General features: G+C 42.3%; 1 protein-coding gene across 6 annotated transcripts in view; it reads right to left on the bottom strand.

The window, feature by feature from the left end:
- Positions 1 to 23,754, bottom strand: part of hdac5 (histone deacetylase 5) — an 88,144-nt gene that overhangs the window by 48,656 nt on the left and 15,734 nt on the right. For 3 of the 6 annotated variants that reach the window (XM_064986315.1, XM_064986317.1, XM_064986316.1), the window contains exon 1: positions 7,063 to 7,259. The exons of 1 other annotated variant lie outside the window; for it this stretch is intronic. In XM_064986315.1, the coding sequence (XP_064842387.1) occupies positions 7,063 to 7,213 (151 nt within the window). In that variant the 5' untranslated portion in view covers positions 7,214 to 7,259. Of the gene's footprint in view, positions 1 to 3,218; positions 3,302 to 7,062; positions 7,260 to 22,874; positions 23,113 to 23,754 lie in introns of those variants that run through there. 2 more of the 6 variants (XM_064986319.1, XM_064986318.1) reach the window with 2 other exon arrangements.

Below are 23,754 nucleotides of genomic sequence, written 5' to 3'. Positions count from 1 at the left end.
CTTCAAGAAGCATGGGGTGAAATCTTTTCAGATTACCTCAACAAATTGACAACTGGAATGCCAAAGGTCTGCAAGGCTGCAATTGCTGCAACTGGAGGATTCTTTGACAAAAGCAAAGTTTGAAGGATACTTTTAAAAAATGTAATCATTATTTATAACCTTGTCAACATCTTGACAATATTTTCTATTAGTTTTGCAACTAATTTCATGTATGTTTTCATGGAAAACAAAGGACATATCTCAGTGACCCCAAACTTTGAGTGGGCGCACTCACATAACTGCTTTTCTGCAATAATATCCTGCCTCTAAATATACCCCCCCAACCATAATAGAACTACTCTAATTACTACCACTAACAATATCAGGTAAGAGTCAACTCCCATTACGATATTTTTAGCATTAGTATGGGATAAAATGTTTGTACATTCCTATTATTGATGTTTAAGAATTTCTGATCAGTAATGGGCCTACCACAATCTAAAAATCAGAAATTATTTTAGATAAAGAGTTGATTAAGAGAAAGGATTCAGCAGATATGACTTCTATTTGACCAAGACCGATTGAGTAAATTACACAATAAACCTAATTATAATCCAGTCAGCTCAACAACATAGCATATCTAGAGCGAAGGTTGTCAGAGACTGTTGGTCAGTAGGTAATGCTTCATGACAGCCAGCTGAGGTGAAGACAGTTCCAGGACAGTATCTGTGACACATCCCATTGATCGTGGAGTGCAGGGCAGGTAGCAATGTAGGTAAGGTAAGAGATGATTGTCTGGGAACACACCACGCATGTACAGACAAACACACCCACCCAACTCCACCATCCCAGAGATGGAAGAGAGCACAGCAAGGGGCTGGTAAACAGGCGTGACATGCCTGGGCGCCCATTATAGCACTGGAACATAAGAGGGGGGAGTGCTGCGGGTTGACAAGCCCTGGTGGTGACGGGGGTGGGGGGGCATTGCTATATTTAAATTTGTCTTAATTTAGCAACCTCTAGGAAGAAAACAAGCTTAGTACTCAAATAATGCTCTGAATATTCCCCCACACATCACTGTTGGTAGGTAGCAAAGGTCCTCTACTTGTGGAGGTCCTCTACTTGTGGAGAGCAGACTATAAGACTCATGTACAGGACAGCAAGAACACAGCAGGCCTGCTCCGCAGTCAGTCCCTCCATACATTTTTACCCCTCACATAACTCTTGCATCCATCTTGAAACTGAAAACATACAAAATTCATAAAAAACTGTTACCCAAGGCCCCATATGATTCATAATGCGGTTTGAATGGACTAAATAAGCCATTTTGGATCCGTCAGGAAAAGGACCACAACAAATCAAGCAGCGTATGACTAAACGACAAGAGGCTTTAAGACAACCCTTTAATTAGGCCTATCACAAGGCACATCTAATTTGAGCATGGCACATTGAAACTAAAATCAGGGATTTCTAAAAAAGATTAGGCCTACTAAATTAGCTACAATTCAAACTACCAATCATAATATCCAAGGAACCAGCCAAGCCTAGTACCTTGCCTGCATAGAGTGGAAGAATGAGGGCTAATGGTGGGATCATGGGTTGTGGGTGTAAGTGGGACTATCAAACATTCCATCTCAATAAGGATCTGGGCCACATGAAAGGCCCTAGTGATTCCTGGTTGGATCACAGTTCCGACGCATACGTCTGCACTTGCCTGCTCATAATTACAGGTCCCCGTTGCAGTGAGGGTTGTGGGCAGCCCCCAGCAGCTGGCTGTAGTGCGTAGCCTCGTGCTAGCATATTACCTGCTCTAAGAAAAACATCTGCAAATGCCAAAACCGTTTAGACGTAGCAACCGGGCAAGAGGCTCAGAACATGCAGGGCTTTAAAAAAAATGGCTCCAACTGTATAGCTGGATTGCAACAGTCATGACAGAGTTGGCAATAACTGAACTCAGGTTTCAATACGAGCCTATTAGCTTCTCAGCCTGATTAATTGAGTCTTATTGAGAAGAACGTTTTTCAAATATGTACAATTTGCATCGTGATTACTGTGATCACTTTGTGACCAATGGGCCAAAAGGAGGAACAAGGCAGTGAACAATTACAAGGTAGTGACTAGTGACTGAGGCATAACTGTGACAAAGCACCCTGTGCCACTAAACCAATTGGTTAAAATGCATGACTGTGAAAGTGTTTTGTGGCCTAGCGACCTTGTTCTTGGCCCTATATGTAAGCCCCAACAATCCCTTGTTGACATCACCGCAGCATCATTCAAAGAAACTGGAACAAATCAATGTTCTACCTCTTCCAGTGAGAATAGACCTCTGACCACTGTACAGATGTACAAAGCAAAGTGGAGGGTGGTGACAGCCAGCTGCAGGAAGAGGGTGATAACATAATGAAGTCACAGGCTGATCACTGAAAGTTATCATGTTGAAGTGAAATGACCAAGAGGGAGAAACAGATTCATGTTTGCATGCCAGTGATTTCACATGGTGTGTTACAATGATATAGCCTAATGATGATATAAACCTCCAAGACAATATCAGCTTTATCAGATCTCCAAGTGTATGCTGCTCCCAAGTCTAGCCACTAAGTCTAGCAAGACGAAGGAGCTGATCGTGGACTACAGGAAAAGGAGGGCCGAACAGGCCCACATTAACAGCTTCCACCCCAAAGCCATAAGACTGCTGAACATCTTATCAAAACGGCCACCCGGACTATTTACATTGACCTCCCATTGTTTTTACACTACTGCTACTCGCTGCTTATTATCTATGCATAGTCACTTTACCCCTATCTACATGTACAAATTACCTCAACTAACCTGTACCCCTCTACACATAGAGTACAAGATAACCCCTGTATATAGCCTCGTTATTGTTATGTAATTTTCATGTTACTTTTAGATTTTTTATTTAGTAAATATTAACTATTTATTTTAACAGCATTGTTGGTTAAGAGCTTGTGACAAACATTTGAAGAGTTAATGTTGTGCTGGAGAATGTGCCGTTTACTGTTAAATCTCTTGAAATACAGTAAACATTGAATAAGTCTGAACATCTCTTAAATTTACTTTAACACGCAATGACATTTCTGATGCTGATTCTTAAAATACAGGACAAGTAGCCTAGTTTGTGTGCATAAACATGTCGACAACTCAGTAAGTTATATAAATACAGGAGGATTTTCAGGAGACCAAGCCAGTGACAAATCAATCTAGTTTATTTAGCTTACCTATCACCTAGCTGTAATTGCCACCCGACTAAGGAGTTCACTCATCATTGATTTTGTCTTTGAAGAATGTCAGTGTGATTTGTCTGAAACAGAATGGCAGGTTTGACAGGGTCAGGTATCTGGTTGCTGCAAATTCATTCAGTCACCCATTCAGTTGCAAATCTGTAATCCATCTAATCCCAAATGATTCCCTCTGATCTGCAGCAGTAAGTGCTGCTTTTCCATGTTCTAAATCAAGGTTTGATTAATACAAAATATTGCCAAGCCTCTAAAGTGTCGCAGCGGTCTTCGGCACTGCATCGCAGTGTTGCGGCGTCAATAAGGCCTGGGGTTCATTCCCAGGCTGTGTCATAACCGGCCGTGACCGGGAGTCCCGTAGGGCGGCGCACAATTGGCCAAGCATCGTCCGGGTTAGGGGACAGTTTGGCCCGGGGGGGTGGGCTTAACTTGACTCCTCTCGCTCAAGTGACTCCTTCTAGCGGGCCGGGCGCTTGCAAGCTGGCTTCCGGGTTAAGCGAGCAGGTGTTAAGAAGCACGGCTTGGCGGGTCATGTTTTGGAGGACGCATGACCCGACCTTCACCTCTCCCGAGCCCATTGGGGAGTTGCAGGGAGAAGATGGTGATCATGAGATTGGGTATAAAAAGGGGGTAAAAATGACCCACAAAAAAACAAATAAATTACCATATGCAGCAAGAGTCTACTGCACTGGTTGAGCGTCAGTCACAGACAAAGCCTTTTCCTGTAAACTAGAATGCAAATCAGACAGAGCCATCTGTTGCCCACAGTGATAGTCAAACCAACACACACACACACACACACACACACACACACACACACACACGCCACCTGATGACACTTTTTCTCCAGTGACAAAACAGCTTACTGCATGCAGCTTACACACAAACAAATACACCAGGCACAGAAACAAAGGCAAACCATTAAAAGGTATAGGGTAGACAGTCGTACGCCTGCTACTTATATAACCACAGTTCACATCATGGAGTAAATGGCAGATGAGTCTCAATACGTCAGGGCATATGGAAGGAGCAAGGGCATAGATTCACTTCCAGCTGATTAGAATGGTCAGCACCAGTTATGGAGCCCTTCAAGTCACTGATATCATGGAGGTTGGATTATCATACACAACCGTTCAAGTTTCTGGTCACTTAGAAATGTCCTTTGTTTTCCAAGAAAACATACATGAAATCAGTTGCAAAATAGGAAATATAGTCAAGAAGTTGACAGGGTTATAAATAAGGATTTTAAATTGAGATAACAATTAATAATAATTGTGTTCAAACTTTGCTTTTGTCAAAGAATCCTCCAGTTGCAGCAATTACAGCCTTGCAGGCCTTTGGCATTCTAGTTGTTAATTTGTTGAAGTAATCTGAAGAGATTTCACCCCATGCTTCCTGAAGCACCTCCCACAAGTTGGATTGACTTGATGGGCACATATGTACCATACGGTCAAGCTGCTCACACAACAGCTCAATAGGGTTGAGATCCGGTGACTATAATGGAGTGGCCAGCACAGCTAGAATAACAGCTGACTACTTCTTAGCTCCAATTAAGCGCCGTCCACAATGTACAGCATGGCGTTGCATAATGAAGTTATAGCCTTACTTCAAGATCCCTTTTAACCTGTACAAATCTCCCACTTTACTCCCACCAACGCACCCCCAGACCGTCACATTGCCTCCACCATGCTTGATAGATGGCGTCAAGTACTCCTCAGCATCTTTTTATTTTTTCTGCGTCTCACGAATGTTCTTTGTTATCCGAGCACCACAAACTTAGGTTCTTTTGCCCATCTTAATCTTTTCATTGGCCAGTCTGAGATATGGCTTTTTCTTTGCAACTCTGCCTAGAAGGCCAGCATCCCACTCTCGCCTCTTCGCTGTTGACGTTGAGACTGGTGTTTTGCGGGTACTATTTCATGAAGCTGCCAGTTGAGGACTTGAGGCGTCGGTTTGTCAAACTAGACTAATGTACTTGTCCTCTTGCTCAGTTGTGCACCGGGTTCTCCCGCTACTCTTTCTATTCTGGTTAGAGCCCGTTTGCTCTGTTCTGTGAAGGGAGTAGTACACAGCGTTGTACGAGATCTTCAGTTTCTTGGCAATTTCTCACATAGAATAGCCTTAATTTCTCAGAACAAGAATAGACTGACGAGTTTCAGAAGAAAGTTATTTGATTCTGGCCATTTTGAGCCTGTAAATCAAACCCACAAATGCTGATGCTGCAGATACTCAACTAGTCTAAAGAAGGACAGTTTTATTGCTTCTTTAAAATCAGAACAGTTTTCAGCTGTGCTAACATAATTGCAAAAGGGTTTTCTAATGATCAATTAGCCTTTTAAAATGATAAGCTAGGATTAGCTTACAACGTGTCATTGGAACACAGGAGTGATTGCTGATAATGGGCCTCTGTACGCCTATGTAGATATTCAATGAAAATTAATTCCACCGTTTCCAGCTACAATAGAAATGTACAACATTAACAATGTCTACACTGTATTTCTGATCTATTTCATGTTATTTTAATAGACAATTTTCTTTGCTTTTCTTCAAAAACAAAGAAACTTCTAAGCGACCCCAAACTTTTGAACGGTAGTGTATGTCTGGAGAAACAGTAAGCCCATATTAGGCTATCAGATTTATCATATGAGAAAACCACTGATATGGTGTGAGGTTGGATCATCATAAAACCTATATGTCTGGACTGAGCAACGGTAACCCTGCTAAAACAGGTGCAGCCAGGAAGCTTCCGGTGGAGGGTAACCATTGTTGCCGCAGGTCAGGTCCCCGTCACGTTATGATCCTGGTTGAGCCGATCAAAGGACCTGGCATTCCTTTATTTCCTGTGGTCTTAATGGTGGAGCTTTTTAATAAACATGTTACGTGTTAAGGACTTGTCTACTGCGTCTCAGTGGGCAACAAAGATCTCCCTTCACAGGGTCCAGTTTTGGTAACAGGCTGGCATTTACAAACCTGAGCAAAAACACCTTCAGTAGCACCTCACACTTCGAGGGAAATTCTACTAAAGTTACTAAAACTTTTCACAGGATTAAAGTACAAGGTGTCAAGACAGTCAGAGCAGAAAAACCTTGGTGCATTTTGTAAACTCACTACTTTTTCCCCACTTTACTAGCGCCAACTTTATCTTGAGCATAGTCCTTGACACGATAGAACATGTATGCTCATTGTTGTAATAGGAAACACCTTATTTAAAGAAACAGCCTTTGCCTAGCCTATTATCTACCCATCCATCTATGACCTATTTTACAGGAAAACACAAACCAGGTAAAGTCCCCAAAAAGGTCCTGTCCCAGATTCTAATAGCTCTTTAAAACATGACTAAATCACCATTACCAAATGTTAGCACTATCCGGTCGTGTTTTTCACAATTTAACCGTACCAAGGTCAGTGCCAGTGGGACAATTCATGAAGGTTAGAAAACCAAAGGAAATGCGCACATCCACTTATTTGAACAGGTGTCGGGTAAACAAGGGGAGCATATGCAAGAGAACCACCCACATGCTGCTCTATAGCCGCTCTGCTCTGTTGATTTAAGCACGGGTGAGCAGTAAATCCATCCCCCCATCCTCTCAGCGCACACTAGGACGTAGAAGCTGTAGAAGACAGAGTCCAAAACTTGAGTGGCCGTAGTCAGTTTCTATGCATTCCTTTTAAAAAGTCCTTCCCTCAAAAGCAGCCTCAACAATAACATGGGGTGACAGACAAAAACACTATACCACTAGTCACAACAGTCCTACAAAAAAATGACATCCTCTCAGGTGCTCAGACATGCACCCACCCCCTGCCCTCAACCCCCTGCATGACTCACCAGCACTGGGCATGGCAGACACCTGGGACTGGGGCAGCAGTTCCAGAGGTTGCTCCCTGCTGGACACGGCGTCTGAGGAGAAGCAGGACTCGGTCTCATAGATGGTCTGCAACATTGCGCACAGCCCCGGCACGGTGGGCTTTAAAAGCATGCCAGTGCAAGGGTGTCCTTCCAACACATATGAAAAAAAAAAATGAAAAAAAAAAAGAAAAAAAAACACTATCCAGGCAAGTATAAGCTAGCAGAAAATGAGAGAAAACCTTGGACTAGATGAGAAGGTGAACACTGCGAAATCCCTCTCAGATCTTTAAAGAAAACTCCATAATTCCTCTTCTAGAGATTAAACTACTGATGGAGAGAGATCCTTGAAGTTCCATGGCTCAAACAGAACTGTAGTGTCTCCAGGTGAACAGTGAGAGATGTTCCCAGCAAAGGCTACAGAAGAAACAAGACAAGTAGTTTGGCCAGAGGCGAGCAGACCAGCACTGAACCACTCAGAGGAGCAAAGTTAAAATACACACCGCCCTCTTAGAGTTACGTAGCCTTCTCAAAACACCACGAATGAAAAACTGTCAAGCTGGGGAAAATAAATAGCAGGCAGCACACAAAAAAAGTCTGCGAATCTCATCCAAAAAGCACCAGTCGTCTGTGTCGCAAGCAGAGTAGACGTGGACACAGTCAGCTCAATAGTCTGGCTGTCACTGTGTCGGCGAAGATCTGAGAGCGCCACGGGAGAGATCAGCGAATGGCGAGAGGAGAGTGAGAAGGAGGAGCGAGATAGAGAAGAGGGGGAGAGAGAGTGAAGCTGAAAATAGATCACTAGGAGGTTGTGTAGACGGTGTTCGGGAGGTAGACTTTTGTTGACAGCATTGAATGTTAACCTCCTAGTCTCTCCTCCTACTGCAGCGTGTCCTCCTCGTTCCCGTCGCAAAGGCAGCGCTGCTGCACTCTGCATCTGCCACAGAGGAGAAAGCAGTCAGAACGTGCCAGAACCACCCATCACCTCAACCAGTGGTAGACGAATTAAAACCTGCAGCGTCTTTCCAAAAAAGGGGTTGTCCCCTAGCCTAGATCTCCTTTTATTTTTTTCATTTGTTCATTTATTTTTCCAGTAACTTCTACCCCCCTCACCCTCCCCGCTGTGTTGCAGATCACAGAGGTAGAAGAGGAGCAGTAGAGTTTACAAACAGACTGGGCTGCTCAGGGCGGCTGGAAATAGCTGCCGAGTGGCAGGGGAGGGGCGGGGCTAGGGCTATAAATAGAGACGAGAGCTGAGGGTGTTTGAGAAGGCAGGGAGGGAGAGGGAATGGAGGGGGCCTTGTTCATTCAAATAGCACTGAGCCAATCGAGCGCTGTTCCCAGTGGCGAGGTGGGGTGGGGGGTTGCTGATGGAAAGGGGGGGGTTACAGTGCCACCATTGGAACCTTGAAGTGCGAGGACAGACAAGCAAAAATGGCTAATGCAGGCAGACACACAAAGTCAGTTAAACACTCACATCCTGCAAATGATCAGAAAAGCTTTGCTAGCACCAAACGCTTCTGCACATTAGGGGTAAGTAATTATTATCGAGGCTAACTGCATCAGCAGCTCACTCGTGTCACCATTCCACCAACACAAAGTGGGTTAGACTCTGAAGCAATCTGTCCACAGATGTCAAGTGTAGCACAATTTGTTGCACCAGATATGTTAAAAAGTTATTTAATTAGTTAGCTGCTTCTGGATGAGTAGCCATTAGGCATTTACAGGCTAAGTACTAACCAGCAGGACAAAATGCACATGAAAATAAATTTGCATCAACATTTTCATATCGTACCATCACTGTATAGAATCAAAGCAAATATATCTATATATACACACACACACACACAATACTGCAAAATGATTCAGAATAAAATGCCACAAATGATAACAAACACTTCGATCATAATATTGTCTGTGACTCCACCAAGGGCAGCAGCTGGGCTAATAAACAACTGTTAATGGCCTGATGTGTTCAGATTGGAGTGAAACAATGGATGACATTGCACTAGGAATCCCAAAAATCAGCCATACCTGGCTATGTTAGCCACTTTATTCTCAGATGGTCACAGCGCCATTTTAAACTTAAACGGTTATGAGGGACTTTGCCCCTGGGACCAATCAAATGGGGGCTTTCTCCAGTCCCCATTGGACCACAGCAGATGTGATAGGACTTTCCAGCCGTGCCAACTAAAATGCGCCCTATTAAATGTGTAGCCAAACTCTGTGTGTGTGGTAAATCTCCTTCACTATAGTGATATATGCATATTAAGAAGCATCCCCTTCTCCTTAACCAGTAGCTCTGGCCTCGTTGAAATACATAGCAAACACAGATTCAAAATGAAAAAGACAGTCTTAATTAGAAGTTAACTTTCTCTTAAAGACAGAATCCATGGTACAATTTAAAGACAGTTGCTGCTTGGCATATTGACAAGAGCCAAGTGCTTTTTTGAACTTCTGCCACTGGGCTGACCCATTGGGCAACCAGCTCAGACCACCTCCGACCAGCTGTGGCTCTCTAAGCTGTGAATAGACTGGATGCACCACCTGCCACTCCAAAACGACCATGACTACAATTGGCTAAAAGGCAGTTGGTGAGAATTCCCACCTGACAAAAGGAGAGTGGGATTCAGCTAGGTATCTCAGTTTGAGAAAAGAGTAGAGCTGCAGTCTGTGCATTGCCAAAAATCTAATCCAAACCCCTGCCATTACTCTCCACTCACCCCCATTATTTACAGGTGAATGTATCTTTCTGGCTTCCTGACGTACATTGGGCTTATATTAGCTTGAGGCAAATGGAGGGGTGGGGAGAGGCAACAAAGTTGTTTTTTCTGTACCTTTTTTGGGCATAGGATGAACTTGCGCAGTTAATGTCAAGGACTTTGGCGGCTAACTTTGTTTGACAGAGGACCTCTGTGTTTGGCTTAAGCTGGGCTTGACCCAATTAAGAGCTAACCAATCCAAATAGACAACCCTCACCTGCAAGAAACTGGAGGGAGGCAAAACACGCTGAACAAACTGAGGTTTTGTAAATCTTGGGCTGTGGATCAAGCTGGGCTCTAACGGAGGAGATTGGTCTCAAGACTGCATTCCTCTGCAGTCTTAAGGCCAGGGCTATTCTACTGGCAGCCCAGATACAGCCCATTTATTAATTTCGCCCTGTGATCAATTTTGAAAATTAATAAAAAAGACCTGAAAAAAAAATAAACATCCCTGCCAAAATACAGACATTCAGTGCCAAAATGACAAGTACTTTGGTGGTCGTCTATAGTGTAGTTTCTAGCGTCTATTTTTGTTCATATGAATTTGTGGCTAACATTAGAACAGTTTAAACTAAAATATTATGACCCCATTCCTGAACTCTACGACTCAGGAACACATATTTGCCTTCTGTTTCCCTCAGACTCACAAATACTCATTAGAAGGGAGTGTGAGAAAGAAAATTTAAGACAACCCTAATGACTGAGGGAAATGAATTCAAAGAATAGTCCCTTCAGACCGGAATTTGGCATGACCTGATTTGACATACGTTTGTGTTATTTATTGAGATGCTTAGGTTTTCAGATGGTCATTTTAAAATTATCTTTAAACTTCTTCGGGATCGGTGTCCCTTCCACGGGACGGTTGAGCTTACATAACATTAGCCTGAGGAACATTTCAGAACATTTCACAGGACAAACATATCCGATATTGGCAGAAAGCTTAAATTCTTGTTAATCTAACTGCACAGTCCAATTTACAGTAGCAACTAGTGAAATAATATCATGCTATTGTTTGAGGAGAGTGCACAGTTTTGAACATGAAGTTATTAATTAACAAATTAGGCATATTTGGGCAGTCTTGACAACATTTTGAACATAAATGCAATGGTTCAGTCGCTCTGGATAAGAGCGTCTGCTAAATGACTTAAATGTAAATGTTCATTTGATCAGTCAAACTATGCACACTGCTGCCAGCTAGTGGCCAAATTCTAAATTGCAGCTGGGCTGGAATAATACATTATGGCCTTTCTCTTGCATTTCAAAGATTTGTATTTTTTTGTATAAAGATTGTTTTCTTTCTTTAAATTTTTACCATATCTATTGTGTTATATTCCACAATCTAAAAAAATATGTTTCCTTTCAAATGGTACCAAGAAAATCCTTGATTCAAGGCCCAAGTTACAGGCAGTTAGATTTGGATGTCATTTTAGAGGAGAATTGAAAGTTTAAAAAAGGGGTGGATCCTTATCTTTTAATAGCTAAAATAGTAAGCGAGCACTGCGCCTCGTTCTTTACAATGAGAAAAATGTTTTGGATGCACCTCAACTTACGTTGTTTGAGCGCCCTCCACTTTCATTTTAAGAAAAGTGCTTTATTGGTGTGTGGGCTCGCGCTTCTTTTTTTAATACATTTCTTCGAAGAATAACTGCATGTGGAAAATGTCTGGACTGCCTGCAATTCACTTTTCTTTTTTTTTCACACACATCTGGCCCCCGTAAGAATATAGTTAAATAGCCCTGGGCTAGGCTGTATCAACAACTCCTCAACAGTGCGAAAGACAAATGGTCATATTCTGGAGCTTATTCAACCTGAATCTGGGAAGGTTCTAGGGATTACTCAAGACTGAAGGACAATGTCTGGTCTTGAATTTACATATACACACACACACACACACACACACTTGAGGAAGGAATCCCAAAGTTTAAGACCAGTGAAAACCTCCTGAACGTCAATACCAAAATTAAAGCAAAGCAGCAGAGATAGTCAGACACGGAAATGTAGTCATGCCGTAACAAAAACAAGAAAAAGAGAAGCTAAAAAATAAAACACCCAAGATGGACTGCAAGCAATTGCAGGAAAGGCCTGCAATGATTCAGAGCCATGAAAATCCTTTTGCGACATTCCCATTCACACTTCCTCAGTGGGTGAGTTTACTGTGAGAGAGGTGCAGATAACTGCCCCACTGAGGACCGGCTCTGACGTCAGGGCGCGCAAATGCAGAACTGACACCAACAGTGTCAGAGCACGTCAACACGTCAAATGTGATCTATATGACTGAGCAGAACTCCCCTATCAATATAATGGTAATTATGAAACTAACGGTTAGAGAATATATTTCGCTAACAGATACTTGCAAGAAACAGAGGATGAATTTGTCATTTCCCAATTTGATCAAAAATGCTTCTTTGCCCACATAACCAATAGGGCTGGGAATTGCCAGGGACCTTTCGATAAGATATTATCACGATACTTAGATGCCAGTAGCATATGTATTGAAATTCTCTTGATTCTATATGTATTGCGATTTCATGTTCCAAACATATTGCTCACTATATGTATGCTACAGAGAGAGGAGAGAGAATGGGAAAAACGAGTTTCAGTCAGGGAAATAAACGTGCTGAAAACATTGGCTCAGTATTTAAAAATAATCTTGAGATCAAGCTATAGGATGAAAATACAGGAGTTTTGGCGCAGGTACAGACGACAAGCTTAAATTTTTTTAATAAAAAAATAAACCCCCCCCCCCATTACTAAAACTCTAGGCCACATAAGCCGCTGCTAGTCAATTGACCCCTACCTATACGTACAGTACATCGCTACCTCAATTACCTCATACACCTACATATCAACTCTGTTCCGTTACTCCCTGTATTTAGCCATGTTATTCTATATACAGTAGAGGTTGACCGATTAAATCGGAATGGCCGATTAATTAGGGCCGATTTCAAGTTTTCATAACAATCGAAGGAAAAAAATATATCGGTGTACAAAAATATTTGGCCATTTTGTTTTTTACACCTTTATTGAACTAGACAAGTCAGTTAAGAACACATTCTTTTTTCAATGACGGCTTAAGAACGGTGGGTTAACTGCCTCGTTCAGGGGCAGAATGACTGATTTTCACCTTGTCAGCTCGGGGGATCCAATCTTGCAACCTTACAGTTAACTAGTCCAACGCAATAATGACCTGCCTCTCTCTCATTGCACTCCACAAGGACACTACCTGTTATGCGAATGCAGTAAGCCAAGGTAAGTTGCTAGCTAGCATTAAACTTATCTTATCAACAACAATCAATCATAATCACAACTACACATGGTTGATGATATTACTAGATATTATCTAGCGTGTCCTGCGTCGCATATATTCTGACTGAGCATACAAGCATCTAAGTATCTGACTGAGCGGTGGTAGGCAGAAGCAGGCGCGTAAACATTCATTCAAACAGCACTTTCATGCGTTTTACCAGCAGCTCTTAGTGGTGCATCAAGCATTGCGCCGTTTATGACTTCAAGCCTATCAACTCCCGAGATGAGGCTGGTGTAACCGAAGTGAAATGGCTAGCTAGTTAGCGCGCGTTAACAGCGTTTCAAACGTCACTCGCTCTGAGCCTTGGAGTGGCTGTTTCCTTGCGCTGCATGGGTAACGCTGCTTTGAGGGTGGCTGTTGTCGTTGTGTTCCTGGTTCGAGCCCAGGGAGGTGCGGAAGCTTTACTGTTACACTGGCAATACTAAAGTGCCTATAAGGACATCCAATAGTCAAAGGTTAATGAAATACAAATGGTATAGAGGGAAATAGTCCTATAATAACTACAACCTAAAACTTCTTACCTGGGAATATTGAAGACTCATGTTAAAAGGAACCAGCAGCTTTTATATGTTCATGTTCTGAGCAAGGAACTGAAATGTTAGCGCATATTGCGCTTTTACGTTCTTCTCCAACACTTTGTTTTTGCATTATTTAAACCAAATTTAACATGTTTCATTATTTATTTGAGGCTAAATTGATTTTATTGATGTATTATATTAAGTTAAAATAAGTGTTCATTCAGTATTGTTGTAATTGTCATTATTACAAATACATTATTTTTATTATTATTATTTATTTTTTCTATTTCTTATTTATTTTTTAACCGGCCGATTAAATCAGTATCGGCTTTTTTGTTCCTCCAATAATCGGTATCGGCGTTGAAAAATCATAAATCGGTCAAACTCTAATATAATAGCCATGCTATTTGTATTTGTTCTTTTTATCCACGTCACCATTTCACACACATTTTTCTTTAACTCTGCATTGTTGGAAAAGGACCCGTAAGTAAGCAGTTCACTGTTAGTCTACACCCACTGTCTACAAAGCATGTAACCAATTAAATTGTATTTTATAACTACACCAACCCCCCCAAAAAATTAAAAAGCTAAGACAATTTAAAAAGAATAAAACCTTATTTACATTACATAGTCAGATATTTTGCTATGTGACACAAAATTCAGTTCAGGTGCATCCAGTTTCATCCTTGAGATGTTTCTACAACTTGGAGTCCACCTGTGGCAAATTAAATTAATTGGACATGATTTAGAAAGGCGCACACAAAATGTCCCACATGGCTGAGCAAAAACCAAGCAATGAGGTCGAAGGAATTGTCCGTAGAGCACCAAGACAAGATTGTGTTGATTCACAGACCTGGGGAAGGGTACACAAAAAGAATTGTCAGCATTGAAGATCCCAAGAACATAGTGGCATCCATCATTCTTAAATGGAAGATGTTTGGAACCGTCAAGACTCTTCCTAGAGCTGGCCAACCTGAGCAATGAGTGGAGAAGGGCCTTGGTCAGGGAGGTGACCAAGAACCCGATGGTCACTCTGACAGAGCTCCAGAGTTCCTCTATGGCTATTATGGGAGAACCTTCCAGAAGGACAAACATCTCTGCAGCACTCCACCAATCAGGCCTTTATGGTAGAGTGGCCAAACGGAAGCCACTCCTCAGTAAAAAGGCACATGACAGCCCGTTTGGAGTTTCCCAAAAGGCAACTAAAGACTGACCATGAAAAACAAGGTTCTCTGGTCTGAAGAAACCAAGATTGAACTCTTTGGCCTGAATGCCAAGCGTTCTGTCTGGAAGAAACCTGGCACCATCCCTAAGGTGAAGCATGGTGGTGGCAGCATCATGCTGTGGGGATGTTTTTCAGCAGCAGGGACTAGGAGACCAGTCAGGATCAAAAGGTAAGATGAACAGTACCAATTACAGAGATATCCTTGATTAAAACCTGCAGAGAGCTCAGGACCTCAGACTGGGGCGAAAGATCACCTTCCAAAAGGACAATGACCCTATACACACAGCCATGACAACGCAGGAGTGGCTTCGGGACAAGTCTCTGAATGTCCTTGAGCAGCCCAGCCAGAGCCCGGACTTAAACATCTCTGGAGAAACCTGAAAATAGTTATGCAGCGACGCTCCCCATCCCACCTGAAAGCGCTTGAGGATCTGCAGAGAAGAATAGGAGAAACTCCCAAATACAGGAGTGCCAAGCTTGTAGCGTCATACCCAAGAAGACTCGAGGCAGGAATCACACCTAAAGGTGCGTCAACAAAGTACTGAGTAAAGGGTCTGAATACTTATGTAAATATATACACTGCTCAAAAAAATAAAGGAAACACTTAAACAACACAATGTAACTCCAAGTCAATCACACTTCTGTGAAATCAAACTGTCCACTTAGGAAGCAACACTGATTGAAAAAACATTTCACATGCTGTTGTGCAAATGGAATAGACAACAGGTGGAAATTATAGGCAATTAGCAAGATACCCCCAATAAAGGAGTGGTTCTGCAGGTCGGGACCGCAGACCACTTCTCAGTTCCTATGCTTCCTGGCTGATGTTTTGGTCACTTTTGAATGCTGGCGGTGCTTTCACTCCAATTTGTAAGTCGCTCTGGATAAGAGCGTCTGCTAAATGATTTAAATGTAAATGTAAATGTAGTGGTAGCATGAGACGGAGTCTACAACCCACACAAGTGGCTCAGGTAGTGCAGCTCATCCAGGATGGTACATCAATGCGAGCTGTGGCAAGAAGGTTTGCTGTGTCTGTCAGCGTAGTGTCCAGAGCATGGAGGCGCTACCAGGAGACAGGCCAGTACATCAGGAGACGTGGAGGAGGCTGTAGGAGGGCAACAACCCAGCAGCAGGACCGCTACCTCCGCCTTTGTGCAAGGAAGAGCACTGCCAGAGCCCTGCAAAATGACCTCCAGCAGGCCACAAATGTGCATGTGTCTGCTCAAACGGTCAGAAACAGACTCCATGAGGGTGGTATGAGGGCCTGACGTCCACAGGTGCTTACAGCCCAACACCGTGCAGGACGTTTGGCATTTGCCAGAGAACACCAAGATTGGCAAATTCGCCACTGGCGCCCTGTGCTCTTCACAGATGAAAGCAGGTTCACACTGAGCACATGTGACAGACGTGAGAGAGTCTGGGGATGCCGTGGAGAACGTTCTGCTGCCTGCAACATCCTCCAGCATGACCGGTTTGGCGGTGGGTCAGTCATGGTGTGGGGTGGCATTTCTTTTGGTGGCCGCACAGCCCTCCATGTGCTCGCCAGAGGCAGCCTGACTGCCATTCGGTAGCGAGATGAGATCCTCAGACCCCTCGTGAGACCATATGCTGGTGCGGTTGGCCCTGGGTTCCTCCTAATGCAAGACCTCATGTGGCTGGAGTGTGTCAGCAGTTCCTGCAAGAGGAAGGCATTGATGCTATGGACTGGCCCGCCCATTCCCCAGACCTGAATCCAATTGAGCACATCTGGGACATCATGTCTCGCTCCATCCACCAACACCACGTTGCACCACAGACTGTCCAGGAGTTGGCTGATGCTTTAGTCCAGGTCTGGGAGGAGATCCCTCAAGAGACCATCCCCCACCTCATCAGGAGCATGCCCAGGCATTGTAGGGAGGTCATACAGGCACGTGGAGGCCACACACACTACTGACCCTCATTTTGACTTGTTTTAAGGACATTACATCAAAGTTGGATCAGCCTGTAGTGTGGTTTTCCACTTCAATTTTGAGTGTGACTCCAAATCCAGACCTCCATGGGTTGATAAATTTGATTTCCATTGATAGTTGAATGTGCTGACAACAAAATCACACTATGTAAAGAAAAAAGTATTTCATTCATTCAGATCTAGGATGTGTTATTTTAGTGTTACCTTCATTTTTTTGAGCAGTGTATATAGTGGGGCAAAAAAGTATTTTGTCAGCCACCAATTGTGCAAGTTCTCCCACTTAAAAAGATGAGGCCTGTAATTTTCAAAAAAATTCTGAAAAACACATTTCTAATGAATTTATTTGCCAATTATGGTGGAAAATAAGTATTTGGTCAATAACAAAAGTTTCTCAATACTTTGTTATACACTCTTTGTTGGCAATGACAGAGGTCAAACATTTTCTGTAAGTCTTCACAAGGTTTTCACACACTGTTGCTGGTATTTTGGCCCATTCCTCCATGCAGATCTCCTCTAGAGCAGTGATGTTTTGGGGCTGTTGCTGGGCAACATGGACTTTCAACTCCCTTTAAAGATTTTCTATGGGGTTGAGATCTGGAGACTGGCTAGGCCACTCCAGGACCTTGAAATGCTTCTTACGAAGACACTCCTTCGTTGCCCGGGCAGTGTGTTTGGGATCATTGTCATGCTGAAAGACCCAGCCACATTTCATCTTCAATGCCCTTGCAGATGGAAGGAGGTTTTCACTCAAAATCTCACGATACATGGTCCCATTCATTCTTTCCTTTACACGGATCAGTCGTCCTGGTCCCATTGCAGAAAAACAGCCACAAAGCATGATGTTTCCACCCCCATGCTTCACAGCAGGTATGGTGTTCTTGGGATGCAACTCAGCATTCTTTGTCCTCCAAACACAACGAGTTGAGTTTTTACCAAAAAGTTATATTTGTTTCATCTGACCACATGACATTCTCCCATTCTTCTTCTGGATCATCCAAATGCTCTCTAGCAAATTTCAGACAGGCCTGGACATGTACTGGCTTAAGCAGGGGGACACGTCTGGCACTGCAGGATTTGAGTCCCTGGCGGCGTAGTGTGTTACTGATGGTAGGCTTTGTTACTTTGGTCTCAGCTCTCTGCAGGTCATTCACTAGGTCCCCCCGTGTGGTTCTGGGATTTTTGCTCACCGTTCTTGTGATCATTTTGACCCCACGGGGTGAGATCTTGCATGGAGCCCCAGATTGAGGGAGATTATCAGTGGTCTTGTATGTCTTCCATTTCCTAATAATTGCTCCCACAGTTGATTTCTTCAAACCAAGCTGCTTACCTATGCAGATTCAGTCTTCCCAGCTTGGTGCAGGTCTACAATTTTGTTTCTGGTGTCCTTTGACAGCTCTTTGGTCTTGGCTATAGTGGAGTTTGGAGTGTGACTGTTTTGAGGTTGTGGACAGGTGTCTTTTATACTGATAAGTTCAAACAGGTGCCATTAATACAGGTAACGAGTGGAGGACAGAGGAGCCTCTTAAAGAAGAAGTTACAGGTCTGTGAGAGCCAGAAATCTTGCTTGTTTGTAGGTGACCAAATACTTACTTTCCACCATCATTTGCAAATATAATCATTTTTTTTTTAATCCTACAATGTGATTTTCTGGATTTTTTTTCTCTAATTTTGTCTGTCATAGTTTAAGTGTACCTATGATGAAAATTACAGGCCTCATCTTTTTAAGTGGGAGAACTTGCACAATTGGTGGCAGACTAAATACTTTTTTTGCCCCACTGCGTGCGTGGGACATACACACAAAATTCTAAACCTTTATTTGCTTTGTCATTATGAGGTATTGTGTGTAGATAAGTCCCCCCCCCCCCACCTCAATCAATTTTAGAATAAGGCTGTAACAATTTTTTTTTGAAAAAGTCAAGGGATCTGAATAATTTCCAAATGCACTGTAGATAAATTATAGATCTTAACTAATTTTGACTGACATCAAAGCAGGATGAGGTTCACTTTTAGTACAACTGTGCAAAATTGCTCACACATAGAAACTATACACACACACACACACACACACACGAGGACTCAGAGATTCAATTTCCTCAAATAGAACGCAGTGATGACTCATTCTCTGCAATGTTCTGCTGAAGCAGATGACACCTTTATTTATTAAAATAAAATGTTCAGAGAATAGCTTTATCCTAAAAACAAAAATTAATTTACCGCACTTGGAGTTCTAAGAGGCGGAACTGTCAATATTTCACACTGCATTATTGACATCCCTATTTACTTCCTTGAATGATATTCCAATTAAGATGCGAGTCATATTGTAAACATAGCCATAGAAATGTGGAGGAGTTACAAATAAGTGATGATTTGGAATATTAATTGACACAGAAGTCATTTAGAGAAATCCAGTCATTGAAATATTCATGACCATGGTAGAAAGTTGAAAATGGCGGGAAACAGTTCACCTGGTACAAGTCTGAATCCAAACATTACACTGTAGATTTTATGTACATTTACTGTACTTTTCACAGCATTTGTCAATAACGAAATCTGAAAATACTCTGTATACATTCAGTTACATAATAAGAATATTCATTGCAGTTGGTGCAAGAAGGGTTTGAACTCATACAAGTTGCGTGTTCTCTACTCAAGTTACTCTGCAACGCTCGCAGTAAGCATGTAACGCATGTCATCCTTTGGATCAAACATAGCGATCATAAATGTTTATACTGTAAATTACATGTTGTTTTCAAATATGGAAATGTTAAGTGCACATTTGGACTCACAGGTGTTTGGTTTGCTTGTATGACAAAGCGGCATTATAAAACACTCAATGTCTCATCTTTCAGAACACATCATCTCCTCTCCCAGACAATTTCAAAATGTAGTCCATTTAGCGGGCGGGATGAGGGAAACTTGTCACGCACTGTGCTCAAGTTTAGAATAGCCGTCAGTCAAAACCATGTAAAACCGATACGGTGCTGTGAAGCGTAGAATCTGAGCTCTGACGTCACGTATAGCATGTTACTCTACAGCCACTATGTTCCAATCCGCTTATCAATGACAAACTGTCATTTTCAACCCGTATACAGGATGACAGGGACTGTGCAAGTGGAAAGGTCTTCTGATCATAACAAATGGGAATGTAAGAATACCTTGATAGGGTAGCCTATAAAAATTGGGGGGGGGGACAGAATGTGAGAAAGAAGGACAACGAAAGAAAGGAGAATGTATGTAAGCGGCTGGTTTAGCTTGTGTTGATTGATGCAAATCAATATGTTCCTGCAGTCAAGATAGGAACTTGCCACTCATATTGGAATGGAGTCAAACCCTTTCTGGAAACAAGCATGTTCAAAAGGAACATAGAGGCCCTTAGTTTTAACTCCTTATACAGAGAAACTAAGATTGTAAATATGGCTGTGATTGTGTCTTTGCCCAGTGACGGAGGGCTCATCTATTGAAGATTGGTTGGTCATATTATACGTACAAAGCACTAAAGCTGCGCGATATGGACAAAAATCCATATTGTGATAAATTCCCTGAATAATGATAAATAGAATGCTAAGTTTAACTAATGTGTACCCGTTTTTTTATCCTTTAAAACTACTACTTGTTTGATGGTTGTAGCCATCAATTGTCCCATTAACAAATCCCACATACAGTACCTTCAGAGGGTATTCATATTAAAACACCCCTTAACTTTCTTGTTTTACAGACTCAATTAACTTCTTATGGCTTGGGGGCAGTATTTCCAATTATGCATATAATTGGTAGATTTGGATAGAAAACACTAAAGTTTCCAAAACTGTTAAAATAATGTCTGAGGAAAATCCATCCAGGAAGTGGGATTTTTTTGATGTGTGTATTTTCAATTGAATGCCTATAGATTATTTATTGGGTTAGGACCCAGGTTGCAGTTCCTATGGTTTCCACTAGATGTCAGTCTTTAGACATTGTTTCAGGCTTGTTTTCTGAAAAATAAAGAAAAATTAGACCTCTCTCTCAGTGGACTGAGGAAGAATGCAGAGCTGGTTTTCGCACGTGACCGATTGCGCGCCATTCGTTTATTTCCTTTCCATTGAATACGCTATTGTCCGGTTAAAATATTATCCATTATTTAGACAATTGACAATCTGAGGATTAAACATCATTTGACATGTTTCAAACTTTCCCGGGAATATTAGGATGTATTCGTCTGCATGTTTTGACCGCCTTTGTGCCAGTGGATTACTGAACAAAAAGACAAAACTCAAAAGTGAGTTTTTGGGATATAAAGAGGGACTTTATTGAACAAAACAAATGTTTATTGTGTAGCTGGGACTCGTGACTGCAACCATATGAAGATCTTCAAAGTAAAATCGTAAAATCACAACATCAGTGATGTTCAGGTGGGAAAGTCAGGGCTCAAGAAAGATGCCAGAATTTCCACCTCAGATGACCGTTTTTATTCCCCATAATATTTTTCAGTCAGATCTCGTTTTATTCCGAGTTCCCAGTGGGCTTAAGTGCATTGAAGTCGTAGATGTCCAAGTTCCTAGCTGTTTTGAACACAGCATTAGTCTCAGCAGAGGGAGGGAAAGAGCAGCAGAGGGTCAGCCTCTCGTGGTCCCTGCTCTCTCCTTCCTTTCTCTGGTCAGTCTCACCAGAGGAGATGGGACAGTCTTCCACCTGATGGGGAAACTCTAGTCGCACCACATCTGCCCCAAGCACAAATTAAAATGTTGTTCCTATGACCAGAGACAGTGAAATATTCAAATCGACACGACAAACTGCTAATAGCAAAAACTCAAGGCTATCAATACACTTGGCTACTCATTCATTGCAGCGCGAGTAGGAGTTTTGAATAAAAATGTGACAGTACTGAATAAAAAAAGAATTCAACATGAACTCCTTTATAAAAACAGCACCTCTTCGCTGTATTATTTGACCGTCTCTCTCTGGTCATGTTTAAAAGTTATGAAATATCACATAGCTCAAATCAGTGCCTACAAGTTTGATACGAGCCTATCAGATTGGCCAGCGCTGTGGGCTCAATTTAGCAACAGATCTCCAGGTCGACCGAAATGAAATAGTTCAAATGCGAACACTTATGGGGTATTGTGTGTAGATGGATGACAAAAAAATAAATAGATGAAATATATATTTTGATTTCAGTCCAACAACAAAATGTGGAATAAGTCAAGGGATATGAATACTTTGAAGGCACTGCATTGGAAAAAGGTATTTCATTTCAAACTTCATATTTCTTGTAATGAATGACAAAAATACAAATCGGAAGACTTTCCTGCCCTACTGCTTCAAATGCTATTAAAAAGAAAGACAACACGCACATGATATATTTCCAAAGATACGAGCTACACACATAAGCTACTTACACAACTCATACTCATTGCACAAAAAAAAAAAAAAACATCAGTCATGTTCGCTCTAGTGTACTGTCCAATGAGCAGACAACCCTCCAGGCCTTTCACAGAGCAGTCAGGGTTGCCACGGCACCCAGTGACATTCAAAGACGTCATTAGGGGGATGGGAGGTTAATAAAGGTCTGGTCAGTCGTCAGCGGTTCTAAATATAGACAGAAAAAGATTGGAGAAGAGAGCAGCCAGTAAAATAATCCACAGGTTGTTGTTGTTGTTGTTAGGATTTATTCTGATATAGGATAGCCCATGTGTAGAGGAACTTCAACTGGAATCATGAGAGCAAGCCTAAAAAAAGTATATTGTTTAAGAGACCCATAAACACATCCTACTACTGGAGATTATTCTGAATTATCCCTCCAGTTTGCCGACTTCTTTAAGATAAAAGTAATAAAGTTTAATGGTGAACCATACAGCCACCATGAAGCACCGGACTTTGAGATGCTGGTTTCCTGTCGTCAAACAAACTTGTAAATTACTCAAGGAAATCACAAAACATGAGTAATGCCCTGAGGGGAGTTCATGGACAGGATCAGAGGGGTAAGAGGTCACGGGAGGGTGGGCTTCTTTGGCATTTCATGAAGGGAAAAAAAGCTGGAGGAAAGAACCAGACTTACCTGTGGTGTTAGCAGAAATGATGAACGGAGAAGCCAGAGATGATTGCGTTAGTGGTCTTTGTTGTTCCAAAACTCAGTCAAGTTGAAGGTACTAAGAATTAGGATAATAAAGCCTTAGGGCCAGTGTGTATTTGGGAATGGACTGAAGGTTCTAAAGTGGGTCTTCGGAGTCAGCCATGACTTTAGTCCAGAGGTATGGTGGATCAGTAGGCTCCTCCCCTTCTTCAAATCAATCCCACTGCAATAGTTACAAATGAACAGGAGTTAGCCAGCTGCAGTTCAAGGATCCTGGTATCCATAACTCCTCACACTCCTGGCCACTGCCGATAGCATGGCCAGCATTCATTCAGTCATAAGTAATTCAGTAATGTTAGTTTGATTCCATTTTTGCTTAGTCAGGCAATGACACAGTAGGTGATCTGCCAGTCAAGATTAGTTGTTACGCACAGGCCAAATAAGCAGTTGGGCTACCTCCATTTGCAACTCTCCCTCCCCAACTACCACCATGATAAACAGAGATGACCAATGATTTTACATTATTCCACTCCTGACTACCATTAAAACACTTTCTTTTTATCGTATAAAAAAGTCTAGTTGCTAAAGACAGTGTCTGAAATGTGGAAAATTGTTTTGCTTTGAGGGGGGAAGGTGAGGGAGTCAGTTTGCCTCCACCGAAAAGCACTCGCAGAGCTGTTAATGGAATGAGTCATGCAGCCTGGGGTCTGCAGAGACGAGAGACACACTACAATACCCACACTCCCCCTGGGGATGGCAGAGGAGAGGCATAGCGCTGCAATAGCCATACTGGCCCCCAGTCTCACCTGGGGTCACTGAGCATGGTAAATGGACAGTGTCAATATGTGCCATCTTTCTAAGATGG

This window comes from Oncorhynchus masou, chromosome 14 (assembly GCF_036934945.1).
Source record: "Oncorhynchus masou masou isolate Uvic2021 chromosome 14, UVic_Omas_1.1, whole genome shotgun sequence".
NCBI classification, from domain to species: domain Eukaryota; kingdom Metazoa; phylum Chordata; class Actinopteri; order Salmoniformes; family Salmonidae; genus Oncorhynchus; species Oncorhynchus masou.
Note: the sequence above shows the minus strand (reverse complement) of the source record. Positions and strands in the feature narration are given on the sequence as shown.